Genomic DNA, 27224 nt, shown 5'->3' on the forward strand with positions numbered 1-27224 from the left:
CTACATTCAGTATAATACATTACAGTATAACATAATGATACCAAGCTCTGTCATGTGATGTGATGCAATACTGCTTTTTGACAGCAGACATATTTGTCATAGTCGGAAAAGCACAGGTGTTGCTAACAACTTTACCAGTGGCTTGGTTTTATTCAGGCAGCCAGCACAGTGCCAGCAACCTGAGACCAAAGCAGCTGAACAGTTCAGTTGTCATTAATTTTATTTCTGACACATGTGCTTTTCCTATGGGCAGCGCACACCCACACAGGTGTTTTCAGCTACTCTGGCTGATTAGATCTCCAGTGAGGTTGAGGCTGTGCAGGGTCCAACAAAGCTAACAGGGAGACATCAGTTCAGCTCAGCTCGTACACACCCAGAGTCCTACGAAGACACCTGATCGTAAGTGAAAACACTTGAGTGTGTAGAGGCTTTAAAGGATGTAAAGTCAAATTTGTGAAGAAACTATATCATATGTAATGTTCGTGTTGTTTAAAGAAGGTTTCAGCAAGCGAAGACAAGGGCGATATACACAACATTTATCAAGCAGTAAGCCCTATATTCATTTCAGGTCTATTAATAACAGAATAAATAACAATTAAAGGTTAAGTGTAGGCAGCTTTGTTCATGAAGGATCCAACACACGGGATGAAACATTTGGTCAGCATAATGAACAGCATTTACTGACTCACAAGGAAATAACAGGGACCCTCTTAGTTAATTATAGTATATACAGCAACATTATGTGGCCTTAAAAGACAATCCGTCACCTCTTTGTCAGTGTCAAATGCTGAACACCACAGCCTTCAAGACTGAATTATCATTTTGCACAAATTTGTCAGGTTGTAGTATAATGTAAGGTGCTCCTGGTATTTTGTAGAGTAGTAGGTTTATCAGTTAAGAAAACTTATATTGTGACACATAATTATATAAAGACTTGCTGTATCATCATCTTTAAATATTGTTCACATTTAAAAGTGTGCTACTTTTAGATTGTAGGATTAATTCTGCCCTATCACTGTGTCCTGTGCAGTGCAGGGTGGGATGTTTGCCACCTTCTGTGGTATGACTGTACTTCCTGTCCTTTGCCTGCCTCAGCAGTCTCAGCGCAGGATCACTGCCAATGGCCGGCCTGTCAGATACTTGAGTGTGCCTAGTAAGGACACCAAAGGACACATTCAAGGAATATCATGTAATCATCCAAAATAGTGATCATCAACAAACTGATCAGCTGTCTGAGAGGAGATTCTGAGGATGTGCATTTTCCTCGGCTTTGCATAGATTTTATTTTGAATGTTTTCCCTGATATTTTTTTTCTCTCTGATCTTCTGTCTGTCAGGCACAACATGTGCTACACTGCTGACATCTTGTGTATTGTAGCTGTAATTACACTCTCTCAAAAAAAATCACCCCATAGAGAAAAATGTTTATCTGTTAGTTTCCACCCCTGAGAAAATGAACATTCACAAGGACTTCCTGACCTCTTATACAAAAAAAATCTCTTGCAAACAGCTGGTTTCAGTCTAATTGCACGCTCTGCTTATTCACATACTTTCTTCCCCAATAATTGCTGCACCAGTTCACTCTTCTTTTACCACAAGTTGTTCTAAACTGTAAGATAGCATCTCTCCCAGTGTACTTGTGAATAATACATTTTCTCACAGATGTTTTTTTCTGCGGTCTTTCTACAAAGTTGAAATATGACATGAGGTTTCGTGTTGAGATGCCAAGACGAGGCTGCACTAACTATTATTAGTAGACTACTTCACCATAGATAACACAATTAGCATGACTTGGTTTATGTTTTTTTTTTTTTTTTAGTGTTCAACAACAACAACAAAATCTTAGCTGGAGAATCACTGCCAAAGCCTGATGTGGGAGATAAAACTGCTGAATTTGAATAACTGAACTGCACATCTTTGTTCAAATGAAGAATTTCCTACAGTTTCCTACACAATAGTTGATGCCCATTCACAGAAACTTTAGCCTTGAGACATTACTGTGAGCAATGAAAACTAGTAAAATAGAAGCTGGGAAGTGCAGTAAAGTGACTTCAACTAAACACCAATGTTGGGATATGCTTTTCTGATGTTTAAGTCATTTGACCTGAACTTTTTTTAAAAATGTATTTATTTTTTTATTATATATATTTTACTTTAGTCTCGATTTGGTCTTAAATGTTCTGTAAACCAGATTTTAAGCAACAGTGCAGCAAACAACCATTTTCTATGCAAGGATTGAGAAGTAGTGATGGCGTCCTGAGCAGTCACAACAGTAGTTTCCCAGAGACACAATTACTTGCACTGGCCATGATGTCACAGCCGGCCTTTCATCCATAGTCCCAATCAACTAAAAAAAAAATCCACAAGTACAGGCATGTTTTTGTCTAAAACGGCCTCTGAAAGGAAAGAGACAAGAGGAGAGCACAGGCGGACTGGCCATGGTGAGCACCGGCTCAAATCCCGGTCGGCCGGAGCCCGGTCAAAGCATCCATAAAGTTTTTGAAGTTTTTAGCGGCTCCTCCTGTGTCTCTGCCGGCTCCATCAGTGTTACTCATATGACAGGTCCTATGATGAGTCCAAGGCTGAATTTCTCTCCCAGTCCAACCGTGGAGCCAATGCTGGTCTGGCTTTACTTGAGACGGGGGCCCGGAGCAGCTGAAGGGCTCCAGCTTGACCCGGAACTGGCTTTTCTCCTCCATGTGTCAGTAACTCGATGGTTAGATAATGTCACAGGACCGTTTCAGAAGGCATGATAACATAAGCTAACCTGCCGTTATCGATATTATGAATGGTTAGCAAATGTTGCTGGCTGGCTGACTGCCTGCATTGCAATGCTAGTGCAGGCTGTTTTTTTGTTGGCTCTGCTGCTGCAGGGTAACTTTATTGCAGTTGTGCCTTTTTTGTCTTAATCACGATTTTGCATAGTTTTACACATATTGGTGAGATTGCTACACATTTTAGTTTTACGTCGTTACTGAGTTGTTTGTTTTTTGTTTTTATGTAAACATATTTTTAGGCACAAAAACAGAATAATGCATTATTGTGTGTAGGCTGTAGAAGATTATTCCCACATCAAGTCTGTGCAAGATATAGTGAATATATTGCCATTGTGTGTTTACCGAATACACCACAGTTTGTGCTGAAATTAGGTTTTTGGTTGGCTTCACACATCATAGAGATGCACATAAAACTTTCAGTGGAACCGCTTGCTTGCTTCCTTGTTGAATGGGATCAAATTCCTGCAGTTTGGTTTAACAAACACATATTTTGTTATGGTGTCTACATTATTTGGTCAATTGTTTAACTCTTAATAGGAACATATGTATGACTTCATGGCCCTAACACTTACCATCCTTGCTGTCCATTAGATGCTCGGCACAGTGCACTTGATATACTTGAATACAAGTGTACTCCATTTCTTTCAAGCTTCATACCCCCCATATCATTTCTTTTAAAAACTTGTCTTTATCCTCCAATGATGCTGTCTCAAGTGAAATTTATCAGATGTGCAGACATATCCGCAAGACCTGTGAACAGGCTCTGACGTATAAAATCGGTGGAGTTTCCCTCTGAGTATTTTCAGCATACTGTTTTAAACAGTGCTTAGCATTTCTGGACGAATGATGATAGAGGTTTCTCAGAGGCTGTGACATGCACCTGACCTGACACACAGCTGTAGTCGGTTTAAATTATGGAAAAAAAAAACAAACACAAAAATATGCGAGTCATTATTACTGGCTGTGTGTATATGAGTGTATGTGGTGGAGCACACGCTTGACATGATATTTATTTGTCTTTTTCCGATGTTTGAAAATGCCCTCTGACTCTCTTTTGGGAAGGTCTAAACAGAGGCACTCTCCAGAGAATAAAGCCAGGATGGGAGAACTTGAATTTTCTCTTTATATCAGACTCAGAGGCAAACTGTTTGTAGGACTTCAAAGACTGCAGCGGTGACTTAAGGATTCATTTCGGAGGAATTTCTAAAGAGGGAAAGCTTTTGATATGTCATCTATTTACAGCCCTTTTCAAACAGTATGCAGGGGACGTTTCATTTGTTCACTGTTTTCCAAGAAACCCTCTGGCTTATTGGGACAAACAACCCTTTGTGTGGAAACGTTGGTTCGTTCTGTTATTCAGATTGTTATCCATGGTCATCAGGCCTGTGTAAATAGGCCCCATTTGAAGTGCTGTCTTTGTTCCATTTGAACATCACTTTTGACAGAGGAAAGAAAACAGCTGTTACACGGGGATGGCCATTTCGCACACCTTAATATGAACTTCCTTCTGATTAGTTACACTGGTTTTTGTGACTGACAGCAGATGAGAGCATCACCCTCAGTGAAATACTGATCTGTGTTGGGAGTTAGTCCACCACTAGAGGTCTATGCTTTCCTCTTAAACACGGTGGAGAACAAAGAGTAGATGGAGAAGTTACAAAGAATCATAAAAGGTGAATTAGGCTGAAAAATGTACAAAAAAGTCAAATCCCAACTATCCACTTTATTTATTTTGCATGCAAATTGGTTTTTGTGAAACTTAATTGTGGAGAAAACTACACTACATGTCTGTCATGCTGCCAAATCCTTGGTTTACAATTACCTTTTTTTTCCAGTTTTACTGCTCTGCTATTTTTACATTTCCGCACCTCCAAGCAACGACAGCAAACGAGCCATTAGTTCTCTGTGTTCCTCACAGACCTCTTGAATGGTCACATGTCCTGCAGTGGGAACATGTGACCTCCTGGCGGCGTTATCAACGCTCATTCACAAGATGACATTAACTGATGATGCTGCCGACTTCTTCCTCATCCTCTGACTCCGTTGGATTGCATCTTTAGGATTTTAGTCCAACAACCCTCCTCAATGTGGAGAATATACATGTATTTTATGTCTTGTTTGTGAGTTGTGTGTGTGTGTGTGCTATTGTTTATCTCCATGTCTGAGAAAATATTTCATTAGTTTTTTTTCACGTTTAAAGGGGAATTCCTCTGATTTTCCCATAATGGGTCATTTTATTAGTTGTGTCTACTACTAAGCTTGTGAAAACAGTTGTATAATGTTTCCTGTGGCTCTGGAGGACATTACTTGGGCTCGGAGACTGTGTTGAAGACTTGGGGCATGGAGGGTAAAAGATTTGCGGGCAGTTTGGGTTTAAAGTTAAAAAAAAAGGTTCTTGGTTGTATTGTGGGAATTGTAGTATCCAGCATTTTTAGAGCTTGACCGACTATAAAAGTTGACGTTATCTTGGGTCATGTCTTGGGTCATGTTGCTCCAGTTTTGACCACTCTTTTTTTCTTTTTTTTTGAAATCTGCCTCTTTGAGTCTCCCTAATTTATTGCTGTACTAATGTTGCTTAATACCCCCTAAAGATTACATGGTTTAAAATGAGATTAGGATTATAGGAAAGGTTTGACACTTTAGAAAATATGCTTATTTGCTGTCTTGATGACAGTTAGATGGGAAGATTGATACCATTCTCATGTCTGTCCATTAAATATCAAGCTACAGGCAGGAGCCCACAACAAACTTAATGTAACATGTTAATTAGAGGGATTTTTTAAAACCTTTAGATAGAGCCAGGGTAGCTGTTTCCCATCTTTATGCCAAGCTGCTGGCTGGTGGCTCTAGCCTCATATTTACAGTACAGACATGAGAGGTGAGTCAATCTTTTCATTTTACTCTTCGCAAGAAAGCAAATAAGCATATTTGCCAAAAGTGTTCCTTTAGTGTAATACAGTCTGAGATGGTATAGAAAAGCTGAGTCTGACCTAAAGTAATGATTGAAATTACTCCCTGACCAAAACTACTTACTTGCTACTACATGCATATTGATTCATGTGCATGTGCTGAACTACTATAGTGTTGAGTTTTCCTGCAGACTTCTGGAGGTTAGATAAAGAGACTAAATCAGCCTCTGAAATCCCATTACAGTCAAACCCTGAACAACAAACAGAACATCAAGAGGTGTGTGTGTGTGTGTGTGTGTGTGTGTGTATGTGTGTGTGTGTGTGTGTGTGTGTGTGTGTGTGTGTGTGTGTGTGTGTGTGTGTGTGTGTGTGTGTGTATGTGTGTGTGTGTGTGTGGTCTGTTCTTCCTATATCAGTGAATCAGAACTTATCTACATCATGAATTATGTGTTGGAAACACTTTATCTAGTGTCTGATTTAAGAGGCTGGAAACAGCTGGAGATTTTATCCAACAGCAGGAGACAAAGACAGCAAGGGTCAACAGAAGTAAATGAAGCATACAGTTAACGACACGGATGCACTTTTTTGTCTGGTAACATTTAAATAGACTACATATCTAACCTGATGTGTGTGTGCGTGTCTGCCTACATGGGTGGTTGATTTTGTCTGTTTTATGTTTCTGTGAGGAGACAGACATAAAACTGAACTTCTTCTCCACTGGCTGCCAAATAACTCAGCTGGAGTCACACCAAGCCACCAGTAATATGTTTTCCTGGACTGGGGAGCAGAATAGACCAGAGGGCATCTAATGAACCAGAAATGATAAATCACTGATTTTCCTGCTCGTTTCAAAATGTGTGTTGGCATATTTATGCATGGTGTGCATATGGGTCAAATGGATGGGAACGCAGAAGCTTAATGCACCATTTGTGGCTTATTTTCCAAATCTGGCCCATCCATGCTTTTTCTATCATTGTAGCTGTTTCCCCTTTGCAAAATCTTTGGGTATTTTAGTTTCAGTAAATTGAGGCATTATTCCAAGAGCAGTTGGTTGGCACACAGGCAAATCATTGTTTTCCTTCATATGTTGTCTAAGAAATTAGCCATGATAGACAATTATCAGTATGACTGCCAACTAGAAGGAACGAACCCATCTCTCCCAGCTCACATGGAGGTATCATTGTCAGAAGAACTGCAAAATAATGTTTACAAGAAATCTTTAATAAAAGACAAGTGTTACACCCTTGTAGAGAAGACTGACACATACATGATACACACACCATGTCATAGTTGGTCTTATGTACAAACACATTATTCAAGAGAATCTCACACAAACACATGTGCGCACACACACACACACACACACACACACACACAAACAGAAAGAGAGAGGGACCAATCACTACTACTGATTATCTTCCATATCCAAATATACCTAATGTATTTTTATTTTTTTTGGTACAGTACACTTTTGCAGACAAAGGTGATCACTTGGAATGCATACAATGTGAAACAGGCTGTCCCAGTGCGCAGCGATGATCCACTGAGTGGAAAGACAGTCTAAAAAAAAATTCCCTCACTGAACCGCAGCATCAGGATGTTACAACTAGCTCCATGGAAATGGATGCAAAAGAACCAGGGGGAGCAAAAAGAAGGTAGAGGGCGTGAGTGGTCAGGGGTGAGCAGGTGAAAAGGAAATAGATGGAGGCAGGAGAGACCAGCAAGAACAGGAGCAAGAGGAGAAAGAGCTAGAGGTGAAAGAGGTCGGGTGTGAGAGGTTAAAGCGTTCCTTCATCCAGCAGTTTGTTGATGCCATTGCAGATCTTCCTCAGAGAGAGTCTGTACTCCTCTCCATCCCCGTACAGCTCGGCCAGGAACTCCCCGTGGGCAAAATGGTTGAAAACGTGATCGATGCGTGCATGCGAGCGCGCGGTCAGGTGCTGCTCGACCAGGGTGTGAAGCAGGTCCCTGCACTCCAGCAGGAGCTCTGACAGAATATTCCTGTCAAAGGTGTACTCCACCTCGTAGAACGACACCGCCGTCATGGCTGCCTGGTTCATCTTCTTCTTGAAGCGCTCCACTGTGTCCAGCTCATCGGGGCTGAACTGGTGGTTGCGGTATAAGATGCCGATCTTCAGGGCGATCTTGATGACGTCCTTGATGATCTTGTGCGCCTCCTTCTTGCTCTTGGTGAACTCCCTGCTTGCCTTGTAGAGCTCGTCCAAGATCTCGCTGCTAGTGTCATCTGTGAGCATGTTGGCCACCACCATGGTTGCCATCTTACTCAGGATCTTCTTCTGGGCCTGCAGCGCCAGGGAGCGAGAGTTAAAGCTCTCCTGTCCTGAGGGGAGAGAAAAGAGGGGGACAGAGAAAGAGGGTGTGAGGTTAGTCTTAAGGTCAGACATCTTGACTGTAAAATTACTTATTTAAAGAAACAGTGGGCCAAACAAACAAAAGAGTGGAATAATGGTCTTATTGAAGTAGCAGCTTGTCATGCTCTGATACTTTAAAGCAGTATTGATAGATTGTTTTGGCCACTTGGGGGCAGCAGAACAAGCTGGAAGTACAACATTGACATACTATAACCTTACAAAGGTGATGTGGCGATATGTTAGCAAACAGCTGGCATTTATTTGGAGTTATGTTAGTGTCCATGTGATGAATGTAAGTCCAGTATTTGGTTTTCTTTCAGCTTCATTTTGTGTACACCAACTCCTGAGGTAAATTGGATCTAAAGCGGAGTGGAACCTGGTGTTGAGGATATTGCGCTGATTGGGAAAATTGATCCAAAACAAAAAGGGGAATCCTGTTTTTACAAGTTTGACTGAAAGCAAAATTGTGATTCTGGTACTTTTCAAACAATATTAGTTAAATTAAGAGATTAACAGTTACTGTGTCGTGCAATTAAGAGCTATTGAATGGCTAAGCTTTCGAAAGGCTAAGCCAAGTCCTTTTCCAGTACAGCTTTGTACTGTTACATGTTATTGTTTTGGCCTTTAACCACTGCCCTTAAATTGAAATATATTTACATGTGACAGCTGGACAAAAAAGCTTTTGAAAAGCTCTTGACCTTTTGCAATAATAATTTGGCTCCTTCCTTTTTCCAGTTTTCACTGACATGACTTTTTCCATAAAGAACTTTGTGTGCAAAAGAAACAAAGTCTGATCGGAAGTACATGTTTTTTAGTCATCTTAGTTATAGATTTCTTACAGAACTCACTTTAGTAAAACAAGAAAGTTGGTAGCAGTATTTAATGCCATCTCAAAACAGAGCACAGACTGAACAAGAGCAGCTGAGGAGTAGATGAAACTTGGTGCAGCCACATTCTACGGCAGGGCGGCGTCCTTCCTGGAGCTGGCAGTGGTGTGGCGGGCTGACTATGGGAGGAATGACTATCTGCTCTGGATAACATCAAACAGCTATACACAGATAAGAACCTCTTTGCACACTGTTTCTCTACAAGCCCAGATTGATCACAGTTTCAAGCCATGTCCCACTGCAGTCCTAATCTATCATAGAGGAGAACATCAAAGGCTGTGTGTCCTCATACAGCAATACCAGCAGCCTAACATGTGTCTGTGAATGTGAGGAGTGGGAGGACGGAAAGGGGTTTTATTTAGGTGCCACCCAGCTACAAATTACACACCAGATAACTCCTATTATGATTAGAGCCAAGGAAAGGAGCTTCACTTTTTCCTCCTGTTCCTTGGGCACATTGTCAGCCTCGTCCTCCTCCACATGTATGTCCAGAGAGAGACGGAAACACAGAGAGAGAGAGAGAGAGAGCAAGAGAAAGATAAAGAGGGATAGAGAGAGAGAGAGAGAGAGAGAGAGAGAGAGCGCGTGTATGTGGGCGTCATTGCCCAGTGGGCTCAGCACATAACAGCAGATGAGCCCAAATTCAAAGAGGAACACCTGCTTTGTTGTCATTATAATTTTATTAAAACAGACAGCTATGTGACCATACACTTCACACCATTGTCACATCAATTGTGTGTGTGTGTGTGTGTGTGTTTTATATAATTAAATACACACATACAAAAGAGGTTGAATGCTGCACGACAATTGGGAGAAACCCAATCGGTGGCATTTCATGTGAATGTACAGAAGTGACATTTCATGCATTGGTCTGAAGCTAAATGACATTTCACGAACATATAATTATCCCACCCTGACATTTAACAACTAATAAGGCAAATGTCTTTGTCTGCAGTAATTTCCCAATACAAAAGATCTTATGTTCTTTTTTTTTTTTTTTTTTGCTGCTCCTTTGTACAACTTAAGACAAGTGGGGGTGAAACCCATTGTATGTTAGACAAAAGTGGTGTGAGTGGATGGGTGAGTATGGAGATGTCAAACCCGCAGAAAGAAATTACAGGATTGTTTAACTCTGAAAGTGTTAAAATCAACATTTCCAGTGTTTATATGCTTTAAAGCTGCTCTATAAAACAGACGGGAGTGAAAAGAATGAATATCCTTGTGTTGAAACTTTGGAAGTCAAAGAGCATGTCAGTTTTAATGAATAGAGAGAGGAGCTGGCTTCTTTTCAGCAGCTTATCCACAGAGTTAATAATAGTCTGTATGTATTTGGGGACCATATCTGAGAGCAATAGACAGAGATGATCGCCAAGACCATTGATATTCACATATCCCATGCCTGTTCTCTGCATCATATAATTATCTATGCTCGATGGACTAACTTGACTGAAAAGTTATGGATTAGGGGTAAGATCGCCTGTTTCACTAAATGTGCAGAAGCAGCTTGAGTGAAAACTCTGAGCAACAGTTACTAATTTACAAACAGTTTAGTCTCTAATGTTCCAGTGTGGGATCTTGACTGCAATCCCTATAAATACACTCACCTACCAATTCCTTACCAATCTCATAACGCTCTTAAAAGTAATCAGCACATTTTCTAGAAGAAAGTTTTATCAAATCCTGTCGTGTTTTAGGAAAACAACTTAAAAAGCAAACTGAAAGCACATAAACTATAATTAGACTGATTATGTCATAATTTCTGCTTTTCTTTCCTGTTTTTGAGTGAGAATTGATTTTATTTAATTTTTTCATACACAGCAGACAGAGAGCAACTTTACCACACACTTGCGTTCGTTCATCTGGTGACCTGGCTGATGCAAGTTCAGTATTCAGTCTCCTTGTAGCTCTGTTTGTGTCCCTAGCCACCCCTGAGGGAAATATCTGGCCTTTTTGCTTCTAAATGCTTCAATTTCTTCATCAGCCACTTGCTCGATTTGTTGAGCTGAGGGGAATTACAGAGCTAGGTGATAGTTATCTGCGTCTTCACTATGAGTGATTCCTTTCTCGTTACATGTCATCATTTGATCAACTGATGGTAAAAAAAAAAAAAATTGATTAGTGCAGCTTTAAGTGAATTACAACTACAGTAATCAAGAAATGCATGTACATTTAAAGACAAGTACCTTAGGGGACGGTATATACTGTAAGTTACTGCTCTGTGTTCTTGGATGTGTGGAAGGACAATGACAGATGTTCATAGTGTCACGGCAACCAACACATTCAACATCTGTCGGAGCGTGACAGATGTCTTACTTATCTTAGTGTCTCATCCCTGCAGACCGCTGTTTAAGATGTAAAGTATATGCCCTGAGATAATGGACAGATAACGTGCCTAAAAGCATCACAACATTGATACAGTAGGCTCCATGATATTTGAATAGCAACACCAGGATATAGAACTGTGGTTTTCATTAGGCAGATCTGTGCCTCTCATCAACAGGCTCTCTTTGTCACTGTCATTTCCTGTTTCTCTGAAGCAGCTCTTTGTTCCAGTGAGCCTCTGATATTCAGAAACCCAACTGGATAGATTTCTGAAACCCTGGCACACTGATGAAGGTGACAGCTTGCTCCATAAAGCCGGCCTTGTCAAGACCAATGGCCGTGCAGGCTATTTGGTTTTGGGTCCCACCAGTATGTGTGAACAGTCGCTCTTCTAAATGAATTTCTTTCTTTCTGTGCAATGAAATAACCAAGATCTGTGATTATCACTGTGAAGATGAGTTTAACTCATAACTGAGAGGAGTTCTGCATGAAAAGAACTGATTGGATCTTTTCCGTTTTTAGCGGAGAGCTAAAACTAGAATAATTATTCTTCTGCCACCCCCCCGCCACACAGCCTGGAGCCTCTTTCTGAGGACCAGCAGGTGGCTATCGACTCACTCGCCTTGACCCCTGTCTCCAGTCTGTTTATACATCCCAGAGTGGCGAAGAATGTAAGCAAAAATGCAGGAGTGTGTGGGGAGGGGGGGAATACTGCGATGAACGGACATGAGGCTGCTTGAGGTGTGAGTCAGAGTGGTGGTGGGTGATTCAGAGTCTGGCTGGAGATTTTAGCACATACAGTAAGTGAGGGTAGATGATTATAGGAGTGCACATGAGAAGTCCAAGCTCTCTCACACACTCGCATACAGCCTGTCACACCAGAGGCTGAGATAAGTGACATGCATGAACCTGGGTGTCAGAATGAGTTAGAGAAGAGTCCAAGCTGTCAGGGAGAGCGAGCCAGACAAACTGTCCACACTGTCACTTATCTCTCTCCTGCTCTCGCCCTCTCTTTCCTGCCTGCTCATTGGTTTCTCCGCATCAGTTGTCCTTAAGTGTAGCGTTTTCACCGAATAAAGTGGGTACTCTGTACGCTGAAAACAAACCGGGAGCCGAGTTCTCCACCGGTCGAGGCCCAGTCGCGGAAGCCATCAGCCCATCAAAGCGGTTACATAAGAGTGTTTTGGGAGTTGGTGAAGTTTACTTTTAACATCAGGATTAGTAAGGTGCTCGCTGCTCTCTGGCCGTGGCTGTTGACTAGACAGTCTCTCTTTGTTCCGCCTGATGTTTTTAGAACGCTGAGTCAACAGTTTCTGCTGCGCTGCATCAGAACATACATCCAATGTGGAACATGGAGACCAGCCAAACCTGCCCTGCTAAATAAAGGCGGTGCACTGCAAAAAATGTCCATCTGGACTGATTTATGTTCCTTTCAGTCACAGAGCCTTATATCAAGGCAGTGACCATTTATAGCAAGTGGATATACAAAACAAAAAACAAAACAAATGAGCAGCAGTAAGGATTCTGTGAGAAATAATCCCCTTTTAAAGAAGAGATTGACATTTTGGTTAACATGCTTATTTCAATTCTGGTGGAGAGTCAAAATAGAAAGCTGATACAGATAGGGTAAATGTAAGGCTACAGCCTGCAGTTGTTTAGCTTAGCTTAGCACAAGTACTGGCTAGCCTAGCTCGGTCCAAAGGTAAGAAAATCCATCTACAGGCACTTCTAAAGCATGTTGATTATTTAATTCAAACATTAACAGAAATGTAAAAATGTCATCTGTTCTATGGATGGTTTTGTGTTGGACTATTTCTTGGCCGTGACCAATAACTTGCTGGATTTCCTGATGGTTGCCTGGAAACTGCTCAGGGCTAAGAAACAGCCCGGCACATCATCCTGCATTAAACAGCAAACGGTTGTTTTCCAACTTCATTTTTGCTTTTGTGTTTTTTTTGTGCTGGTAAGTGAAGTTGTTACCTTTCGTCTAGAGCCAGGATAGCATTTCCCCCTGTTTCCAGTCCTCATGCTAAACCAAGCTAACTGACTGCTGCTGACTGTGTCCTTATGTGTTATGAATAGATATGAAAGTGGTACCAATCTTCTTATCTAACTCTCCTCCAGAAAGTGAAAAGTCGTCTTTGCCAAAAGAGTTTTGCATTAATAAATGCTGACTGCTCTGCACATAAACATTACATCTAGTTAAATAAACAACACCAGAATTGTAGCACATAGGGAGGAGGCTAGGGTGGTGGAGAGAGCTGTGGCAGGAACAGCACTGAGAAAAATCTAATGTCCGCGCTCTCCATTTGTGGACATAACTAGTCAGCTGATCACTGAGCCGGTGATATTGAAGCTTGAACGAAGTAGCTGATGCCACTCGGCAAATGCAAGCACGACTTCAGTGCTCTGCTTGAACTAATGCCACATATTGCATGATCTTAGAATTACTGTGGTCTTTTTGAGCTAATTGAGAGAAACGGTCATTTAAAATAGCAATCTGGTAAAACCTCTGTGTAGTACGGATCACCATAAAGATATCCAACAAATACATATGCTTTATTTGGAAGTTAAGTGAGATGATCCTGGCCCATCAGTAGATGTGTTATGTCAGGTGATTAAACTGAACACCAGATGAAATGACTTGCTAATCTGGACATTTTCTGCAGTGTGCCGGGCAGCTGGGCTGTGAGACGGGTCCTGAGGCTTGTGTTGGTCTCGTTCCAGAGTAACCAGAGGAATGAGCCATGAGCAGGACCAGCAGCGAACACTGAGGATGGCCAACTGGCCTTTACCGAGTCAACGCTGTAGGCACTTGTGGGCTTATCACCCGGAACAGTGCAGAACATACATGTCTGACTGTGTTAATGTGTGTGCGAATCAGTGTCTGTGTTTCAGTGGCTGATTTTTGTTTGTTAGGCTTCATGTCTCGACAACAGAAAAAACAACTTCAACATAAATAATATACAGTCACTCATCATCAAGAGGAAAGAATACTTATTTACAGTGATGATTAAAAAATGTACCTGATCTGTATTTAGCCATTAATTGGTCAAGGTATTAAAACTAAGATAAAAGCCAAGCCAGATAAGATCCTACAAAATGAATTTATCAGCAGAAATGTATCAACATCAGGCTGTAAGAGGGAAACGAATGAGTGTATATATTTGTGTATATATTTCTATGTATATAGAAATATTTATATGTAAAGATAAAGGAGTGAATAGCTGATGAACTGTTTAATGGTATCAAACCCTGCACATTATACCTCTGAGATCTGTGATGAAGTGGTAGTGATACTGACAGTTTGATGTGATATGGACACTGGATGTTAATTTTTGTTTTAATTTTTTTTTAATTATCTGGAAATAAACTGAGCTGAACTGAATTTAATTAAAAAATAATTACAATACATAAATAAAAAAACGTCTAAAATGTAAGAATCTGTTTATAGACATAATTAATATAAATAAACAAAAGTTCAAATAGCAAAACATAATATATATAATGCATTGTGTAAGACAATATATGGTAATAGGCAACATGGACAAATGGTTTTTCAGCTATATTTGTTGAAACATCTAAATGACCACAAACACAGTAATGCTCAAATAAAACTAAGCTCAACAGCAAACAACAAACAACTGTTAGGGAACGAAGGTGTCTAAAATAACCCTTGCCTGGAGAGCTGTGAATTCATTTACTAATAACACGATGTGTTTTTGTTCTGATCTCAGCTTCTGCAGGGCTCAAGATCCTGACCGTATCAGGTATATCACACACACACACACACACACACACACACACACACACACACACACACACACACACACACACACACACACACACACACACACACTAGTGCTTCCCTGTTTTGGGTTGCTAATGACAACATGCTCGTGTTTAGTTTTGGGTGAAACCAGGTCACTCTGCATGGGATGTTTGTTTTGATTTTTTTGTCTTTTGCCAGATAGACACGGATAGACATGTTCAACACACATGCTTGTATGTGCTCACACAATAGACAAGGTGTTCATACACTGTCATTCAAATAGGGTTGGATATTAGCATTCATGAGCGTCTGACAGTCAAAACGAGACACAAAGAAGAATAAAAAGCAAAATGAAAAACTGCTAAGCACCTGTGCACCTGTTACTTCCTCCTCTAAACATTATTAGTTCAAACAGTAAAGTTTGCTGTCAGACAACCTAGATCAAAGATGCAGAAGGGCAGGAGAGGTTCGGAGTGTTTTTGGTGAGTGACAAACAAAAAAGCTATTGAGCTCTGCAAAGCTTCCTTGTAGCCCATTTGTAGCCGTCACCAAACTTCCCTGCCGTACATTTACTTTCCATCTGCAATCTATTTTCCATTCATAGGCAGTAATGTATTGTATAACTGAATAGCCAATACACGGCTCGCTGAAGTGAGCGGTTGCCAAGCCATTCTTTGCACCCTGTAAAAGCTAAAATAGCAATCATTTTCCAGACATTTTCCTATTCAGATATTTCCTCTTATAAGGGTAACAGCTGTCCACTGCTAATTTCCTTTTGTCTCATGTACTGTAAAGATGGACTTCTGCAGTAGTTGCATACGTTCATATTTCACACACAAGAGACAGACTTTGAGATCTGCCAGCTTGTGTGCTTCATGCTGTGGCAAGAAGTCCAGGCGAAGCCTTCAGTAATGAAGTCTGTCATCCACCAGCGCTGCCATTTCACAGTGCACAAGCACAACATCAACAATGTATCAATACCTAGAAAATGTCAGGGGAAATGCTCTTCACACAGCAGAAGAAAACAAGCGTGACAGCTTGACTTCCTCTTCTTTTGCCACGGCATTTTCATTAGCTTTGCTTTCCAATAAGGAGTCGCTCTCACTGGCTGCATTTACTGTGCTTGAGAACAAACAATGGAGTGGGTCATTCAGCAATAGTTAAGGGGTTTTTAATAGCCTGCAGGGTTAGGGTTAAGCAAGCCTGAGAGGCCAGTGGACTGGAGTGGGCAGCAGAGGATGGTGTGTTGTGGCAGCTGGTACCAGAGCTCGACTAGTGGAGCTGGAGGAGAGATGTGTTTATTTTCCAGTGTCACTCTCTAGGCTGCAGACTAACCCTTACTTGTTGATTTACTGTGTGTGTCAGTTCGAGTTGGGTTTTTACTTCCACACACAGATGCAAGCAGACATATGGTAAAGACAGTAAAGAGAGTGTCTGGAGATATATCCTGATGCAGGGCCTCATACGCAAGCGAAGAGCTGCAGAAGTATCCAGGCAGTGGAATAAACTGAGGCTTTTTTGACATTTCATGTCTCTCCTCCACTCATTCTGGACATGCAAAGGCTCCGTACTGGCGTATTTTTGACTCCCACTGCTCAAATCAGGAGATGACTCAAACACACCGCCCCTACACGCGCTCTGTCTGATGTAATGCATGTGTGCTTTTAGATGAAAGTAACTGGGGATGATAAAGATTGAGAAAGATATGGTTTCTACTGCGAGGCAGAGAGTGAGACACGGTACAGTGTAGTGTGTTGATGTGCATTATTCATGACTTGTAAAATCCGACTCTGAGCCAGTTTCCAAAGGGCACTCGGCTGCTGAAAGAGGTCATTGACCGTGCCATTAACAGCTGCTCAGGATGTAGAGGGGCATTCAGACCTTTAGGGTTAATAAATAACTCCACTTTAATGCCTTAATGACTTTCATTTGTGTGAAGTTAGGTTAAAGTTCATTCCCTTGTGTAGATGTGGATCATTTAGTGTCCCTGGCTGAAACTGGATTGTACAGCCAACTCATGCTTTACTGGAAGAAAGTGTAATAGCAGGAAATAGAGATTTATCCTGCTCATAGATCTCTAAGGCTTGTAAAAGGCCTTCTGCCAACAGAAAAACACACGACCAAGACAAATGGAAGTTATGATTTGATTTTTTTTTTTTTGTGCTGCTAACAGTTGTGCAGGTGTTACCTGTCTCATCTTGAACCAAGTTTCTATTGTCCTAAATTCATGTCAAGAGAACATCATAAAGCACCAAAATAACTAATGAAGCAAACAAATGGATGTTAGTAAGAATAATATCGTTGATAAAGTGTTTAATGAATTTTGCCACTAAAAATGGAATAAACGGCAACTGAATTGGGCAGACTGTGTCTGACGCTATCTCCAGCCACTTCATGCAGCGAGTGGCCAGGTGTGTAGAAAGGTTAATGCAAAATTTGAATGTCTCTCTCTCTCTAGCTCTAAAAAATACTGCTTCTGTCAGTATTTGTGTTAACAATGGAGGACAGCGCAATGAATGCCTTTGAGCAAAGATTGTCCAAATGTCTGTGCGCCATTATTCCCATAATTAAACAATTATCACGTCTCACACCTCGCTAACATGCTCTCCAGTCGGTCTTCGACTGTGGCTATTCTTAACTTGTATAAAATGTTTATACGAGTTTAGAATAGCCACACTGCTTTCAGGCTTTTGCACTCATGTTTCAAGCAGACTAACACTTAAAGAGATAGTCTGCTAGATATTTTGACGGTGTAGTTTGGATTACTTTAAATGTCACAATTTTGTTTTTGTCTTGATTTAGGAGTAAGTCAAACGACAGATGGATTTAACTGAATGGGACAGTCAAAACTGAAGGATGACACACAGTCTAAATGAAGATGGGACATAGTGAATGAGCCACTACATTTTTAGGTCTTCTGTGCTTCTGTATTACTCCTGTGTGTTGGCCATTGTGTATCGGGCATCATTCATCATTGGAATAAATGGGAGCAATCGGTAGCAAAACAAGGCTTGACTCAGCATTTCTTGCAAATGCATGATGAAAATCACACAACTAAAACCCGTTGGGGGTGTTTCACAGTAACAGCAAACTGATGTGTGTTAATGTGGCTGTAATGAAGAGGTCTGATATACAGTGTTTGAAACTACTGAGTGTGTTTATCCGAGGACTGGTCTAAGTGTCTCTACTATGACTAACAGTCCAGGGAAAAGCACTTAAGAGCCCCTTTGAGACAGGAGGGACACAGGAACAGATTGCCTTTAGCTGCTGCACAGCCTTATTTAAAGCCCCATCCCTCATCTCTTTCTTTGTCTCTCTCTATCTCTAAGTTTTAATGGCCACGTCCCTACAGAGCTGAACCGAGGAGATGAGGCGAAATGAGGCAGTGGCAGGAGATGTCTGATTGATTAATGTGCCGCTGGCTTGATCGCCTGTCACCAGGAATGGGAGAGGGTAAAAGTGGGTAGAGAGAGAGAGAGAGAGAGAGAGATCAGTGATTTGACCTCCACCTTTAGCTCTGCTCTTGGCTTGCATCACAGTCACTCCTCGTTATGAAGACCAGAGAAGCTTGCTGGTCCACAGAGGATAAGAAGTGGTATACAGGACATCCTGTTAGGGCACAGCATGGACTGCAGGGCCCTGTGAGTTCCCTGCCCTTTGACCTCTCCTCTGCTGTAAAGCTAATGCCTCCACCAGCTGTGGTTTGTTGTTCTCTGCCATTGTGCAGCTAAACACCCAGGCCAGTCTTGGTACACAGGAAGTTATGCTTTTTACATTTTCCACAACAGTTTGTTTGGGATACAGTAAAGAGGAACTGGATGGATAACCACTGTGACCATAGACAAACATAAACACCAACTACAGTCAAACTTCACTGATGAAAAATACAAGGAAATGTGAGGCAGCACAGAAAACTGCAGTTTGATTGACATGTGATCACTTCAAAATGCAGCCGTGGAAGAAAGAACATCTAGTCACTAACCATCTCAAGGAATTATTTGATTCATAAAACTATGGCACTCTATTTATAGAAAGTTGGTGCAAATGTGTTGGGTGTGTGTGTTTGTGTGTGAACTGTAATGACAGACTGTGAGGCTGAGGCCTAATAAAAAACACAGGAGGATAAAATACTGGGGCTTTCCTTACTTTATCTGGCTTGGAACCCAGACAGAAAGTTTGCTTAACTTTTTCCATCTGAAATAAAGAAACGAAGCTATTTACAGAGAGAGAAAGTGGGCGACAGAGAGAGGGACGGGGGTGGGCAGAGTTGGCAATATGTACATTTTCATTTCACACCATTCAGTCAAGATTAATAAACGTGAACTAGAGAGAGCTGGAAAAGCGGATACGTTTGCTTGAAAAATGTTCTGAATTAGCGCAGACGAAAATATTCAATCACAGCTATTCTGAACGTCTGCAGATGTGTCACTTCATTTAAAAGGAGCATGGAGGAGGGATGGAAGGAGGGATGGAGGAGGTGGGGGTGTTAAGGGAAGAGAGGTGAAATCATATGTCCGTATTTTGATTGTCTTGCTCCTGTCAGAGTCTCTTTACATCAGACATGGACCCACACAGCATCAAAGACATCTTCTCACCCTCTTTCCTTTTTCATCTGCAGCTGTATTAAGCCCAAACTCTAGCACGTGTCTTTGTCTTACATTTGTGAAGCTCTCGTCCCTTTTTGACTGTCTCTTCCTCTCTGTCCATGTCTCACTACATTTACAACGCTGAGCATGAGTGGCAAGGAAGTAAGTGTTTTCCGGCCCTGGGTGAGTTGTTCCTCTCATAGACCTCGGCCAAGTCTCAGCATGCCGTGGCATCGTTTACAAAGAGACACACACGTGCACGCAAAGACCCCCCCCCACACACACACAAATACTCACATGCACAACCATTCCGGCCTTGCCAGCTTTTCCCATAACTCTGGCCTCCTGGTTTGTTTACTAGTTCACCCACTCTGAGTTTACGTAAAAAATGAAGCTCTGGGAAGCTTCGGATCACAAAGCTCAGTCAGTCATTGACCTTATGTAGAGCTGAAGCCCCACTCCCTGCACGAGCTATCCTCTGTACCACTGGCATCTACAACTAAGTGGGTTTCTGTCATGACAAACACACAAATTAGTACATTTTGGCACCCCGATATCCCCAATATACAGTTTATTATTTTAATGGTTATGTTTAAAGAATAAGCATAGCTAAGTATAGCGAGTGTACCTCATGGATGGATGTATAGTTATGTTTTGGCACTCGCGGCACTCGGTTAAGACTGGGGAAAGGTTGTGGTCTGGTTAAATACAGAAAAAGGCACAACATATGTTTAACCACGAGCTTTCCCTTACCAAGGTGCTTTTGCTGCCTAAGCCTAACCACAGACAGGACTGTGGATGCAAACCCTGGTCTCTGGTGTGACAGATGTGAACTGTGTATATCCACCATACACCCCTATCACCTGCTTATGACTGCGGTGCACTTCATTCAAAAAAAAAAAAAAAAAACTAAAGAGAGAGACACATCTGAATGTAATCCAGCCAGCAATTACTTTACACATCCATGTGTCATGCAGTTCATTCAGTTCGTCTGGAAACACGTCACTTTTTGTAAAAACACTGTAACGTTGTTGTTTACTTAATTGTGTTTGCAACAGCACAAGAACATAGCATGTGTTATGGTATGATATGGTATGGTATGGATAATTAACCTCATGTTTAACAATTTCAAAAAGGATGAAGAAAAAATGCTGAATGAGAGACTGGGTTACATAATGGCTTTAGCTATACAAGATTTAGCATTTGAAGAGGCTATTTGTAAGTTTTCTTTCCTGCTTAACGTGGTTTCCTCCCAGGATTATGTTGCTTTACAAAAATTTGACCATTATTGTCTTTATAATACAAGCGGTTATAACACGCCCTTTGAGTAGCTCTATGTCATCAGGGCAGACTGGAAGCTGCAGTGAGTCTGTATCAGAAAGTGACGAGATGAGCTGGGGCTAGCTGGTTAGCATGCTAACTTCAGTAGAAGAAAAGATGTGATGGTGACAAGAGTTAACACCGGCAATGCTAATGTTCGCTATGCAGCAATAGCAAAACTTATAAATAGATCCTTTGGGTTCAGCTCCAGTGGGTGAGGTCATTATAACATTGCAACTCTCTCTAATAGCCAGCACACAACACTTGGCGTTAAAGACAGATGAAATAAACCCTTAATGAGAAGACAAGGAGTTATAAACATTAGGGGAGCAAAGGTAGCCAGGAGAGGGGGTGGGGTGGGGTGGGGTGGGGTGTCTCTACTGTCTATGCTGCCTCAATTGAAAGCTTACTGTTGCTTTGATTGTAGTGATAAAATTGGATGTACTTTAAACTTTGGCCTTGAAGGCCTTCACTTTGCACGACACACTTTAGTGTAAAGTCAATGTGCTGCTGCTCCCTTGGCTGCCAACCCACCACTAACTAATGACCAGGAAATAACTGTGGTTCACACACACACACACACACACACACACACACACACACACACACACACACACACACACTCTCTCTCTCATAAACACACACTCACTTTTGTAGATTTGTTTCTGACTTTTAGTGACTACATTCCTTCTTTCAGCTTAACCCTCTCCCCTACCAGCCGTAACCGAATCCTTTCATGAGTTAACTTCAATCCATGTTAAATCTCTCTGTTGCCATTATTGCCAATGAAAAGTCTAAATCCATAAACATAATTGCCATATTTTTTACTTCTAACTGTTCTGCTGCCTCCTACCTCCCACAAACAAAAAGTTTTAAAGTAAAAGCAGCTTAAAGTAACATAATGCACCACTAACTGTTGTGATGCTGTATATATTATGCTGTACTCTCATTTTTCTTACCACAATCCTATATTGCTATAATCAGCACAGCTATTTGAGTGGTGCCAGAGTTAAGTGTGAAAAGCTCTGTGTGTAATTGCCTCCCACTCTGACTCATTTTCTGATGTCTCTTTACTTTAATCATAGGTAAGTGGCAGAGGAAAAGTCTCCATTTAACTTGAAATAATCTGCATGGTAAGGTCATGTTGGTAGACGGTAGGTAAGAGAAACCCAGACTGCAGTGGTTTCCACAAACACGTCAGGCACTAATGGCAAAAACTTGCGCGAACAATAAAGTCTTAAGTTGAAACCAGAAACCGGACCTAAATGAAGAAGCAAATTTCCTCCAAAATTTCTAGTAATGATTATGAATTTAACTAAACACAGGTGATAAATAAACAACGCTATAAAACAATAAAACATCACATACAAGTGCCTGAATCACAGCTCCTACGTACAGCATTCATAGCTGTAGATACCTGTACAGGCTCAATGCTCCACTGACGCCAATCCAGCCTTCCCTCCCTCAAACAGTTTGCCTCACACCAGACGCCGCTAGCAACTATTTGCTTTGCTTCGACTGGACCTCCAGTCAAACCACAGCCTTCTCCTCCTCCTCCTCCTCCTCAGTGAGTGTCTATGAGGCCTTGTCAAAATGCCTCTGCGGTCCGAGTCCATGTTTCAGTAATGGCTCAGTCGTGGGGAAACAATTCTCTCTGCAAACGTCCCACAAAACACTATGAAATGCCACAGTATTATTTTGTCAGCTCATGCATGTGCATACAAGGGAAAATGCTCTCACACACCGGTCAGGGACCTGGACCTGGAGTTTTAGGATTTGTCTTTCACTGCAGCTAGAGGAAAAAACCACTTTCTCCTGAGTCGCCTTTTCCACTTACAGCTTCACTTCTGTTTTCTTTTTTTTTTTTCTCAGTTCATGTTACAATTTTCCAGAACCAGCTCCTGGTGTCTCGTTTGTGTGTGTGTGTGTGTGTGTGTGTGTGTGTGTGTGTAGAGGGCTGGGGTGCAATGAACACTCTCCATCTGTGGGCCAGATTAAAGGCGGAGGAAAAAAAAACTCAGGGATGCATGTGTTGTGAGAGCACAAGACCAAGGGAATGAGCGAGACGCGTATGGGCAATTCTTCAGTCTGTGTGCGTTAGTCAGTGTATGGGAGCGTTATAGTGTGTGCAGGGCTGGCCCACTCTGCCTGTCTGTCATGTGTAAAGCATGTGGCCAGTCTGCCAACATGGCAATGAGGCAGAAGCTTTCCTCTGATTGAACGATACTCTTTGCCCGCTCTAATGCAGTAGCAATTGATTTTTTCCTGAGATTGTTGTGGTGTTTGTGGAAGTGTGGATTAGAGGTAGTTAACCTGGGCAATGGAGCTGCGGAGTGCGTTCCATCACCTGGCTGAAGATTAAACATCAGTTGTGTCATCAAACAACATCTGCAGTTTTTTTGTTTACAGTAGAACCACAGCAACAGCCCTCATGCCCTTCTGGATCTCACAGCTGTTATTACAACAGCCAAACGGCTTCGCTTTTCAACGAGTCTGCTTTCCATAGAGAATCTGAAGCAAACACATTGCGTTAGGTTATGGTGTTAATGTGAGTCGCATCACCATGATGAATCAGCCGAACGTAGACCGTGGGCTGATTATTCACTGTCCTCCAGCATAATGTCAAACTAATACAACAACTAAAAAAATAACTGAAACCAGACCGCAGGAGTATGTGGAAATTAAACTTCCTGAAGTATCATTGTGTTAGTCAAAAGCAAGTATCTAGCCTCTGCTGCACAATCGTTGTGAGATGTGCACTGCAACAGTCCGCCAGCAGAGCAGGTGTGTGAACAGCCTCACTGTGACTCATAAACGAGGTGTGGTCATCTCCACTCCACCACAGGAAGGAAGGACAAGACTTCTGGATGAATCAGTTTGTGGGTATTGGATGGTCAGCGGCGTGCTCACTGCATGACTGGGAGTCTGGATGATTATGGGAAAAAATGTGAGCTTACGTGTGTGTGTGTGTGTGTGTGTGTGTGTGTGTGTCGGGTCTAAACTGTATTTCTTCCTTTTAGTTACTGCACAGAGGAGCTCAGGGTATTGTGGTTGGACTTTAAGCTTCAACACAACGAAAGCTACAGAGAGCAGTGGGGCGGACAGAAAAACACGATGTCTCACTCCATAGTCCAAATCATGACTCTCACATGATCACCTGTCATAAAAAAGTCAACTATAAGTCTCCCCTGACACATTTCTCTTGTGCCCTTTGAGAATTTTCTTGCAGTAGTAGGGTGAGATAATAGGATGCACTGCAAGGATCTTATCTTAGTGTCAGGAAAAGGAAGATGAACTATCCCACCAACAGAATCCACTCCAGGCACATGTGGTGTTATTATCTACCTCCATTTGATGTTGTATTTATTTTCAAGTGGAAATCTCTGATAATGATTTATCTATGACCTACTACCAGTCACCTAGCAACAGTGTTCTCATGAGTTCAACCACTCAAACTAATGTGTTTTCTTTGACTTTCTGCGCTGAAAATACAACCTCATGAGCTTCACTCAAAGGCAGCATAACCTGCGGCTGCGTGAACCAAGGTCAGGCTTGTTCTCTGGGGGGTTTCGGGGGCATTGTGGGAACGGAAACAAAATACAGGATAGGGTGAGGGGACACTGGTGCGACCGCAAGTGATATACAAGAATGCAGCAAACATCGCTTAGAAAAAAACAGTATCGGAGGGTGAATTTAGGGAAGCAGAGAAGTCTAAAAGATGATTGATTCACAACAACAACCACTAACAGCTCAAGGGCGGAGAAGAAGGCTAAAGGTTCAAAGCCACCTGAAGCAAAATACCTCAATATTTACACTGCTGAAGTTTTGTGCCAGAATACATATTAAAAGGTTTAGGATCAATCACACATCCCTCATCCACATATCCAGGAATATGGGTCATGTTTGTGTACAGCAGGGCTTTCAAAATACACCTGTTTTCAAAATACATTTTCTCAGGCTTTTGTTGGGTCATTTGACCTTTATAACATGAACCGTCCCAGTTTTTTTTTTCCACTGACAGTAGACTGGAGAATAGAAACTGCAGCACAACCACAAAGCACCATGCATTTTGAGTATGAGACAGGCTCTTGCTTTCTCCCGACTGAGACAAATGTCATACTGCTTTCGCTATCATGTCACCCTCACCCTTTTCAACATGTGTAACATTATTTATAGGCCAGAAAGACAAGCCTTCAAGAGTTAATTCCTCTTACGCTACAAAGAGTTGGCCACTTTACATTGCTGGAAGCTTTAGCAGATCACAGCATCTGTAGAAAAATGAAGAATGTTTCCATGATTTACCTCTGGCCCAGTCTCTGGAAAACAGTGTACATCACTTCACATGAAAGTGAAATGGATAAAGCGTCTGTCTGTACAGATTGGCTTGGCCATGCTGCACCAATGCTTCATAGGAGAGTCCTGGTTGATGTTTTAACCTTGATCTGTCTGCCTGAAATTAGCTGATGATACGCATATGCCATCACCTACCGAGGATGTGTCTAGAGCTCATATTAAAGTTCCTCTCCCTTTGCAAAAGGACCAAAGGACAGACAGACAATGGGCCAGATGGACAGACAGATGGTCAGAGTTCAACAGAGCATCATTAACATACAAAGGTCCAAGCTGGCAAATAAAGAGGCAAACAGCCACGGCATCATCAACTTTATTAAACAATCATTACCCAGGGCAACAAAATATGTATCAAAATGATAAATTATATATTCATCATCTGACACCTTTGGCAGATCTGCTAATACTGTAGTATCCAAGGACAGTCTGTACACATGCCTGATAGAGAATCATTACGAGGAGCCTGCAGTTCTCTAATCAACAATAAACCCATTATGTGCATCAGTGTGGACGTAAACAGGGAATACATGATAAAGCAAAGGAAGGAAAGGTTTCAGTTCTAGATGAGCTGTTTGACTGTTCCAGTATGCTGCGCTGCGTTATGAAAACCTCCTGGAGACACATTTGATTCATGATCTTTGAACTCAAACTTATCTCCAGGAGCCTGTTTCATCTCCTGACTTGAATTTTCCACAGGATCACAGTTCAGTGCATTTGCCCACACGCCTGGAATGCTGGGAAATATCCAATGAGAGACTCTCAACTTTGTGTGTGTATCTGTGTGTTTAATGTGCGAGGCGTTGCAATAAATCTTTGCCCTGTCCTCTGACACCATAAAACATCTTCAACAGATTTTTTTTTTATTTTTTTTATGACTCTAAACATTTTCATTATCCCTGAGTGCTACACAGAGAGGAAAACGATTTTAGCGTTCAGGGAGGCTGTGCTCTTTCTGCAGTTGGATGTGTTGATGAACAAACTGGCTGCACGTGTTGGAGCTTGTCTGTTCCTGGTGGTGACTGAGCCGGCTTTCATCCGCACACTCATCGAGGCTCTGCCAGTCACCAGCATCAGAGTGTCCATGCATCACAGCTCACAGCAGCGGCTATGAGCTACAGATGCTGGATGAAGTGTGAAAGACTCTTAAATGCTGTGATTTTTGACTCAGGGGGGAATTAAAGAAGTATCCATAAGTGAAGGCAAACTGCTGATCAGTGTAAGGAGTCGGCATTGTGAGGAAAATATTCGAGTTGATGAAGGTGCAGTCTCGAAAAATTGCTGGAAAATGGTGAAAACGTGCTGAAAAACAGGAGCAAAGAACTCACCGACCCTGTGGATAACTACCTCACTTCAATGTAGAATGTATTTGCTCAAAGTCAAGTTACCGCAACATGTCAGAAACTGATGTTGTGGTTGCAGTAACGGTCTCGAGGCTCAGTGAGGCTTACCTGGAGAGAGATCTCCGTCACTCTGCTCTCCGGAGTCTGAATCCATCTTCCCCTGGAGGACACTCGGAGGCTGCAGAAGCTCTCTGATTCCTCTTTCTTCTTGTTCCCTTTCCTCTCCAGGGAGTCTTCTGATTTTTTTTTCACCCACAGAAAAAAATAAAAATACAATTTCTTGTATTTTTTCTTTTCTCCTGGCGAGCTAAACTTCCCCTCCCAGCCTAGGTCGCTGCAGCTGTGAGAGGAATGTTACTGGGCTGATTTGCTGAGCTGTCCTCCCCTTTTTTTTTTTGCTCTCCTTTCCCTTTGCTCTCCTCTCTTCTCCTGACTCCCTCAGTTTCCCTCTCCCTCTCATCTACTTTCCCCGTTTCTGATGCTCCCTCCCCTTGCTCACTCCCGGTCCGTCCCCTTCTCTGTTTCTCCCTCCCTTGTCCCTTCCACTCAGTCCCTCCTCCTCCTCTCATTCGGTGCTGTCACACTCAGCC

General features: G+C 41.9%; 1 protein-coding gene and 1 long non-coding RNA gene across 2 annotated transcripts; one reads left to right on the plus strand and one right to left on the minus strand.

The window, feature by feature from the left end:
- The first annotated feature begins 224 nt into the window (after positions 1–224).
- On the plus strand, positions 225–19266 carry LOC139627881 (uncharacterized). The gene is made up of 4 exons (XR_011692635.1): positions 225–399; positions 13936–14073; positions 15004–15036; positions 17841–19266. It is a non-coding gene; the product is annotated as an uncharacterized lncRNA (long non-coding RNA).
- tnfaip8l3 (tumor necrosis factor, alpha-induced protein 8-like 3) lies at positions 6886–27094 on the minus strand. Its single transcript, XM_071489047.1, has 2 exons — positions 26743–27094; positions 6886–8026 (listed from the first exon to the last, which is right to left on the minus strand). Exons 1-2 carry the CDS (start codon positions 26786–26788, stop codon positions 7464–7466), a joined length of 609 nt encoding a protein of 202 aa, XP_071345148.1. The 5' UTR covers positions 26789–27094; the 3' UTR covers positions 6886–7463.
- Positions 27095–27224: the final 130 nt, after the last annotated feature.

Source organism: Trachinotus anak, unplaced genomic scaffold (assembly GCF_046630095.1).
Source record: "Trachinotus anak isolate AG129_WGS33_773 ecotype Australia unplaced genomic scaffold, CSIRO_AGI_Tana_v1 ptg000011l, whole genome shotgun sequence".
NCBI classification, from domain to species: domain Eukaryota; kingdom Metazoa; phylum Chordata; class Actinopteri; order Carangiformes; family Carangidae; genus Trachinotus; species Trachinotus anak.

Coding starts and splice junctions, on each gene's coding strand:
- tnfaip8l3 (XM_071489047.1), bottom strand. CDS start 26,788: ATGGATTCAGACTCCGGAGAGCAGAGTGACGGAGATCTCTCTCCAG. Junction 8,027..26,742: donor TGACGGAGATCTCTCTCCAG/GTAAGCCTCACT, acceptor CTCTCCCCTCAG/GACAGGAGAGCTTTAACTCT.